Below are 9221 nucleotides of genomic sequence, written 5' to 3'. Positions count from 1 at the left end.
GAGAAGGTTTGAAGGACACCTCCAGGAAAAGTCGTGTTATTAGAATCCTTCCCAAATCTCTTAATGTATGTTTTATTGTGATAAAATGCACATAACATAAAATTGACCATTTTAGCTTATACAGTTGAGCAGCATTAAGCACATTCACAGTGTTATGCAAACATTACTATTATCTAGTTCTTGTAATGCATTTTTTGTCACCTACCGTGCAGACCAGAAAATGGCTACTGAGTTTGAAGAACATATTAATAATTTGAAATGACAGCATATGGTTGAAAAACACTTGTTTTACATAAACATGACCTAAATAAGACACTTCTAAGAATCACATTTAAATATTAATAAATAAGTTACTCACCTTCTTAGTCTAAATTGATCGAAATCTGTTCCAATACATATGAGCTAAGCATTTCAATACATATTATTTTCTTATTACCAGAGATAATGTACAGTAAGTAGATCTACATTATTACTCTTAGGGTAGCTGAGAAGCATGTCCAACTTTGACATATAAAATTGGGACATTTGTCAAGTTTTTAGTGAAGTGAAATGTGGTAAGTAGAATCTAATTTTTAGCTCATTTTCACTATACTAGTAAACCAAGAAATATCTTCCTGGTGCCAGTATGTCTCAGCCTTTGTGTTTGTTGGACGGTCTATGAAACTCTCATGTACGTGTGAAAAAGTATGTGAATGTGCTACTCCCCTGAACCCCTTTCTAGTTCATGTTTCCTCTGTCTAGCCCCAAAGTTGGGGCTTATCAGACTTACCTTATGCTCTTTGCCTGGTCCAAGTTGCAGCTCTCTTGAGACTCCCTTCTTTTGATGGAGTAGCCATCCTAAGATTCTTCTTACTCCCAGGAGAATTACAAGATATATCTAGGCATCTTGGTTCACTTACCTGAGGGCAGGGTGCTCAGCCCTTCAGCCAGATCTGCAAGTCTGCAAAGGCATTTCCTGTAATGCCTTCCCATTATGGAGTGAGTGTGTGGTATTGGATGTTTTCTTTGTGATGATTAAACCTCCCAAAGCTCCCCAAATCTACCCTCCTGAGGACCCGGGGCAAAATGGTGATAATAGTAACTTTGTACCCCCCATAACAATAAGTCTTTGAATTTTGGACCTTGGCAAAATTCAAGATTAACAGAGAGTTAAAGTCAAGGAAGAGAAAAAGGCAAAGAGTAAAACTGACTAAAATCAACAGATGATTTTGCTGGTAGTCTGATTCACACATTTTTCTCTAACAACATATTAGAAAATATCCTTAATTGCTCTATAGTGAATTTTATCATACATACTTTCTCTTGACAGCGATTTGGATGGTAGTCTTGTCTGAAAAAGTAAAAGGAGATTGATTTTATTACTTATGGTTAATCATTTATGTAAGTTTCCTCCAAATTCCTAATCATTGAATCAGATTACCTGTTTTGTGCTTGGGAGTTTTGTTTTCTCCCCAGCAATTCACAAAGAAGAATAAGCTTTATTTTATCTAATCCCCCAATTTATCCTCTTATTTAGATATTGGCCCCTGGGCATAGGACATGCTCTATTACCCAGAAGAATTATTATGCAGAATAATTGCAGCATAAACAGTAGAATAATAGGTGCTGTATAAACTAACACTTGATGTTGCCACTCTTGACCCACCTTAGCCCCGTTTGTTCTGTAGTGAGTTGAGAAGAGCGTGGGGTTGGAAAGACAAGGGATGGGCTAGTTCTTTCCACTTGCCCTGCTTGATCAGAGCTTTCTGATAATTCACTTTCTACTCACCACCTCAAAATTCCTAATCTCCTCTCCTCACCCCACAGTAGAAGATCTATGTATGATTACTGACAATGACATTAAAATAATGGGTTTCAGATGACATGCAAAGCCAAATTAGATGGAGCCCCTTTCTAGGTATCACAATATTCTCTTCTATGTTCTAATCTGGATTATTTATTCTGATCTACTACATGGAACCAAAATTATATTTTATTAAATTGTAGCAAGAGAACAACAAAATCATGTAGATTATAGGATAACAACAAAAAGTTAAAAAAAACCCAAAGCCTAAGTTTGATTTACTTTCATATTTTACTGCCTCCATGGACCCCTTGCCATAACCTCTTGACCCTCTTAAAGGAAACATGGTGCTCTATTTTCATTTTTACTTGGCCTGCCCTTATGTTATCAAGTTTACTTTTTTCTACCAAGGCCTAACAATCCAATATTGAGACATACAGTCAGACTGTGAAATGACAACTTTAACACTAGTAGGAAAAGGTCTCAGCTAGGGTTAGGCAGCAATAGCCCATCCTAGGATTAATATCTTTTTGCAATATGGAACCTAGAACATGAATGCTCACCATCAGTGACATAGTTCCTATCCTTTCGCTTCATTAATTTTTCTGAGACCCAGTTTCTCAGGCCATCTCCAGCACAATTTCCTCTTTGTAGATCCTCTGCAATCTAATGCACCCAGATTCGTTTTTTCCTGCTCTCCCTAACCTCATACCATAGGCAGCAAGTGGAGTCCTATGTATGTTTCTACCTATCTCCAGACTTTCTGTCCCAAAGGCATACTTTAAGATAAAAGGAAACAGCACAAACCTAAGAACAAAACTAACCATATAGATTAAAAAAACCTTATATAAGACCACTAGAAACTAGATGTAATATTGGATACAAATCTGCAGTTTGCCACGAATTATCAGTTTCTCATTGGAGTCAATTGAGCAGAAACATGCAAATAAACTCATTGTTATGTGGGAAAGTTCCACCACAATTCTAGGAGTGCCATGATATTACATCTACTTTTCTCTAGTCTGCAGTGGTTTTCCCTGATAGGTTGATACTACTAAAGTGTCAAAGGTTTAGGTTCGTTTGTACTGCCAACTCTTTAATTCTTAAAGAGGGCAGTGATATTAATGACAATTAGTTTAGAAGCCCCAAAGATACGGCCCAGTTTTTCACAGTTTAATTTTCCATATTATAAAACTATAAACATAACCTTTCTGTTCCTAACCTTTTCCTCCATACAACCTTACTTTAGTCCAGAAAATAACTGGCCAACCACCCCTTGAAGATTAATGTAACAAGACTAAATTTTAGTCCATCTGCCTAATCCTTCTGAATATCTAAGTTTTAATCTAATTGTAATTGGTGATCCTCTATTGGTACCTCAGGCCCCTAGCTTGGGGTGATGCCTGATACCTCCTGATCATACATATGTGTGGTCCATTCTATCACCAAATCTGTTTAATTATTACTACTGTTTACCCCATCACTATCTTATCACATTGGCATCCTCTTGTCCTGATTTTTTTGGTTCCTAATTCTATTTTATTAAGCTCACCTGACTGCCTCTTGAGAAACCTGCACGCGGGTCAGGAAGCAACAGTTAGAACTGGACATGGAACAGCAGACTGGTTCCAAATAGGAAAAGGAATACATCAAGGCTGTATATTGTCACCCTGCTTATTTAACTTATATGCAGGGTACATCATGCAAAATGCCAGGCTGGATGAAGCACAAGCTGGAATCAAGATTGCTGGGAGAAATATCAATAACCTCAGATATGCAGATGACACCACCCTTATGGCAGAAAGTGAAGAAGAACTAAAGAGCCTCTTGATGAAAGTGGAAGAGGAGAGTGAAAAAATTGGCTTAAAGCTGAACATCCAGAAAACTATGATCATGGCATCCAGTCCCATCACTTCATGGCAAATAGATGGGGAAAACAGTGGAAACAATGGCAGACTTTATTATTGGGGGCTCCAAAGTCACTGCAGATGGTGGCTGCAGCCATGAAATTAAGACACTTGCTCCTTGGAGGGAAAGTTATGACCAACCTAGACAGCATATTAAAAAGCAGAGATATTACTTTGCCAACAAAGGTCCGTCTAGTCAGGGCTATGGTTTTTCCAGTAGTCATGTATGGATGTGAGAGTTGGACTATAAAGAAAGCTGAGCGCTGAAGAATTGATGCTTTTGAAGTGTGGTGTTAGAGAAGACTCTTTGAGAGTCCCTTGGACTGCAAGAAGATCCAACCAGTCCATCCTAAAGGAGATCAGTCCTGGGTGTTCATTGGAAGGACTGATGTTGAAGCTGAAACTCCAATACTTTGGCCACCTGATGCGAGGAGCTGACTCATTTGAAAAGACCCTGATGTTGGGAAAGACTGAGGGCAGGAGGAGAAGGGGACAACATCACCGACTAGATGGACATGGGTTGGGTGGACTCGGGGAGTTGGTGGTGGACAGGGAGGCCTGGCGTCCTGCGATTCATGGGGTCGCAAAGAGTCAGACACGACTCAGCGACTGAACTGAACTGAACTGAACTGAAGTTTACTGTGTACGTCTTTATGTTAGCATTAGAAAAAACAGAGAACTAAGGAGGTGGAGGAAGAGAAGAGAGATGAGGTATGTGATGGAATAGACATAATGCACCCACACTTGAGTCTCAGAGAGCAAGGAGCTGCAACAGATCAAGAGGACTAAGCCAGAGGCCTTGAACCTGTGTTCTTTCCTGTAAGGTAAAGAGGTGTGGCATGGGTGCAATGGGCAGAGCCATACCAGATGGTATTCTAGCTGTGTTTTCTTGTGTTCTGGCTTGGAATTGTCCCGCTGCTGCTGCTGCTGCTAAGTCGCTTCAGTCGTGTCCGACTCTGTGCGACCCCATAGACGGCAGCCCACCAGGCTCCCCCGTCCCTGGGATTCTCCAGGCAAGAACACTGGAGTGGGTTGCCATTTCCTTCTCCAATGCATGAAAGTGAAAAGTGAAAGTGAAGTCGCTCAGTCGTGTCCGACTCCTAGCGACCCCATGGACTGCAGCCTACCAGGCGCCTCCGTCCATGGGATTTGCCAGGCAAGAGTACTGGAGTGGGTTGCCATTGCCTTCTCCATTGTATTCTGGCTTGGAATTGTCCTAGGCTCAGCTAAAGGTATCTTAACTTGTGTATTTGTGAGGAATGAGATAGCAGCTCTGGGTCATGTGCATAGTTCTTCATCTTAGCTGATTATTATAATAAAGGGCTATCCAGAACATTTGCTGTTGAAAAGACTCAAGTGATTCTGTAGTTCTGTAGTCTAGGATGATAGTGGGGACAGGAAGAAGAGGCAGGCAGGAATTAACACTCTATAATGCACACATTCTCTCACCTTTATTTCTTGAAACTACCTTGATACTGAGCTAGTCAGTTTCTTTCCTTCAGCATCCTTGTACCCCATGAGCCCTCCGTAAATGAAACTGACTGCAATTACTCCTACCTCAAAATCCTTTTCTAAGAAGCCTGGTCTGAACATCAACATCATTTACCATCATACACTACTTTCCTTTACCAAACCAATTCATCAAAGTTTGGGATTTATAAAAATTATCCTGAACCTAATTTGGTTTGTTGAGGGTTTATAAAAGATGATAGGTATGTACGTTCTACCAGGAGGTATTTTATATGCATGAACTATTATTCAAGTTTGAGGGGAACAGGACATCAGCAGAATGGGTGGCCATCAATGTTTGAGAGCTGAAAGGCCCCAGGCCAAAAGAAAACTTCTCCACTGGCCTTTATTTTAGATCATGAGAGATTGATTTACTTTGGATGAAAATGCAAATATCCTTAGGGGGTAACGGATTACGTCATCAATACTATATGGTAAACTAGTTTATCATCATTTGAAAACCAATAACCTCAAATGGTACAAGTAAAGCATTTTTGAGTGGGGACAGGGGAAAAGAACAGATCCAGATCCTAGAAGGAGTAATGCTACGTGAAAGGGGAGTCAAAGTATTGCCTATGAGGAGAGCCCAGGACTAAAGTGAGATCAGAGGAGGAACTGGAAGAGCATGAATGATTAACTTTGCCTACTTTACAATTTTAGCTTAGTCCTAAGAGGTTGCAAAAGGTGAGACTTTTACTACAGACAAGTAAAACTACAAGAGTAGAGGATTCAAGCAGCACTCTTGTGTAATTAAATATTAATTTAAAATAACACATTCCTTTATTAGCTTTCTTAGATACTTACCTAATGGGTGAGTCGTGAATAAAGGAGACTCCAGGAGCTGCAGATGAATTTTCAGAGAGAAAAAGAAAATTACTATTTGTTGGTATCCTTCACAGGCTACTTATAAAACTGTAATTAAGGCTGTGGTTTTTCCAGTGGTCATGTATGGATGTGAGAGTTGGACTGTGAAGAAAGCTGAGCACCAAAGAATTGATGCTTTTGAACTGTGGTGTTGGAGAAGACTCTTGAGAGTCCCTTGGACTGCAAGGAGATCCAACCAGTCCATTCTGAAGGAGATCAGCCCTGGGATTTCTTTGGAAGGAATGATGCTAAAGCTGAAACTCCAGTACTTTGGCCACCTCATTCGAAGAGTTGACTCATTGGAAAAGACTCTGATGCTGGGAGGGATTGGGGGCAGGAGGAGAAGGGGATGACAGAGGATGAGATGGCTGGATGGCATCACTGACTCGATGGCCGTGAGTCTGAGTGAACTCTGGGAGTTGGTGGTGGACAGGGAGGCCTGGCGTGCTGCGATTCATGGGGTCGCAAAGAGTCGGACACGACTGAGCGACTGAACTGAACTGGTCTTTTTTTTAAAAAAATACTTTTATTTATTTATTTGGCTGTGCTGGGTCTTAGTTGCAGCCTCAGGATCTTCCATCTTCGGTGTGGCATATGGGACTTTTTTGTTACAGCATGTGGGATCTCGTTCCCTGATCAGGGATTGAACCTGGACCTCCTGCATTAGGAGCTCAGAGTCTTACCCACTGGACTTCCAGGGAAGTCCCTTAATAGGTCTTTCATTCCCTGCTGTCAACACTCTTTTTAAATCCTCCAGGGACTACCAGACAGGCATCAAATACCTTAAGATTGGGGGTGACTGCCTACCTCATCAGCCTCATCTATGGTCACCATTCTACATATATTCTCTGCTCCAGAAGTACTGAACAACACACAGTTCCTCTGCCTTCACTATTTCCCTTGTAACTCATGTCCCTTTTTAAAACTTCTCATCCTTTAGGACTCATTCAGCTTGTGTCACCTCCTTCAGAGAGCCTTCCTTTATATCTGCCCAGATAGACAGGCGTTCTCTGTCAAGCTCCTGAAGCGCCCTATACATCCCTCTGTTATAGGACTTACTACGCTGTATTGTACTAGTTTACAGTGCCTGCCATATAGTAAGCACTCAAGAACATTTATTTGTTCAATTAATTCTTTAACATATGTGTTGGCTCACTGTTCTTGTCATTAATCTCTTCCCACTTAAATACTAACATGCTTTGTATGCCATCTAGCAAAGTTCCATAAGTGGATTTTAGTAACTATTTCTGGATAATGATACTAAAGCAAGTCTTCATGTAGAATATGTCCACAGGAATACTGGGATGGTGTATGTCAGTTAATCACGTGTGTGCGTGCTAAGTCGCTTCAGTCATGTCCAACTCTGTGCAACCCTATGGACTGTAGCCCACCAGGCTCCTCTGTCCATGGGATTCTCCAGGCAAGAATACTGGATTGGTTTGCCATGCCCTTCTCCAGGGGATCTTCCCAATTCAAGGATTGAACCTGTGTCCCCTGCATTGCAGGCTGATTCTTTACCTCTGAGCCATTGAGCAAGGCCATCAGTTATGCACATACATGGCTAAACAGTCTTAGACAAGCAGAATACTTTGAATAATAAAAAGTAATGTTACCAATTAAAAGTCAGTTCAAAGTCAGGGTGAATAGCTATTGTTCTCCCAATGAATATAACATGTATTTTGAATAATCAATGAATTCCAATGATCTGCATCAAAGTTAACTTCAATTCTGTGTACTTTCTTAAGTTTCTTTGTGTGTGAGTGTATGTTTGAGTGTGTACAGTTTTGAAAGGAAGGAGCTGGAATTAATAGTGCACATACCTGAAAAAATAAGTGTGAAGATAATACTGTTGTAGTGTTTTTAAAATACGTCTACAAATTCTTTGATAATACTCTCTCCAAGTGGTGGAGGCTAATTCTTTTCCCCCTTGAGTGTGGGTTGTACTTAGAGACTTGCTTCCAATGAATAGAGTGGAAGTGATGAGCGGAAGTGAGAGTGTGCTGAGACTAGGCTATAAAATATAGTGTGGCTTCTGCCCCTCTCTCTTGGACCACCCACTCTGGGAGAAGCCAGATGCCATATCATGAGGATACTCAGAGATGTATGCAGATGCCCACATGGTGAGGAACTGAGACCTCCCGCCAACAGCCATGTGAGTAAGCCACCTTGGAAGTGACTTCTTCAGTCCCAATCAAGACTTTAGATGACTGAAGCAGCCCTGGATGACACCTTGACTGTAACCTCATGAGAGCCCCTGAATCAGAACCATCCAGCTAAGTTGTTTCTGTATTCCTAACCACAGAAACTGTGAGATGATTTTTTTTTAAGCTGCCAGGTTTTAGGGTGATCTGTCATTCAGCAAATAGTAGACCAAAAAATTAGAAAAGACATATAACAGTTGAATAATATAATCAATAAGTAGAATTTAAAATTCATTTAGAGCCTTACAGCCTTTAAATAGAGAATATATATTTTTTGTATGTCTATGGAACACTTTCAAAATATCAATCACATATTTGGCCACAAAGAAAATGTCAACAACTTCAATGTGTTGAATATTTACAGGCTACATTCTCTGAATCTAACTTTAAAAATGTGACTGAAAATATGAATTTCTTGATAATTAAGAAACATACTTAAGGTAATTCTTAAATCAAAGATGGAATAAAGAGGAGAAAGTATAACCTACCTTAAAAAGAACATTTATATCAAACCTATGGGAACGGCTTTTATTATTTCCCATAGGTTTTGACGTAAGGCATTCCTTTAATTTCTTCTCCCATGCATCCCAGACCAATATCTATAACTGCCCCCTTGACTGCTCTACTTAGATGTCCCACTTGGATGCCCTCAGGCATCTCAAACACAATATATTCAAAGCTGAACTAAATATCTGTCTTCCAAACTTGTTCATCTTTCTGTATTGCCTATCTATTGAATGGCACCACAATCCATTAAGTTGCCTGTACTAGAAATATGGGTGTTGTCTTCAATTCATTCTTCTCCCATATTCAATCAGTAGCCAGATCTCATCCATTTGCCTTTCTTAGTCTGAGTCAAATCTGCCCAGCTCTTCATCTTTACTGCCACTGACTTTGTTCAGGACTCATTTCTAGCTTTGACTATTATAATAGCCTCTTAATTGTAATAAGGGGCAG

At 40.2% G+C, this 9221-nt stretch overlaps 1 protein-coding gene across 1 annotated transcript in view; it reads right to left on the bottom strand.

The window, feature by feature from the left end:
- Positions 1-9221, bottom strand: part of LOC147341427 (fibrous sheath-interacting protein 2-like) — an 81740-nt gene that overhangs the window by 34489 nt on the left and 38030 nt on the right. The window contains exons 14-15 of the mRNA XM_086389310.1: positions 6004-6031; positions 1297-1330 (exon numbers count right to left, since the gene is read on the bottom strand). Coding sequence (XP_086245436.1) covers positions 1297-1330; positions 6004-6031 — 62 coding nt within the window. The remainder of the gene's footprint in view (positions 1-1296; positions 1331-6003; positions 6032-9221) is intronic.

This window comes from Bos grunniens, chromosome X (genome assembly GCF_055505025.1).
Source record: "Bos grunniens cultivar Pamir isolate PY7600 chromosome X, Bosgru_T2T1.0, whole genome shotgun sequence".
NCBI classification, from domain to species: domain Eukaryota; kingdom Metazoa; phylum Chordata; class Mammalia; order Artiodactyla; family Bovidae; genus Bos; species Bos grunniens.
This window is presented reverse-complemented; position numbering and strand designations above follow the sequence as displayed.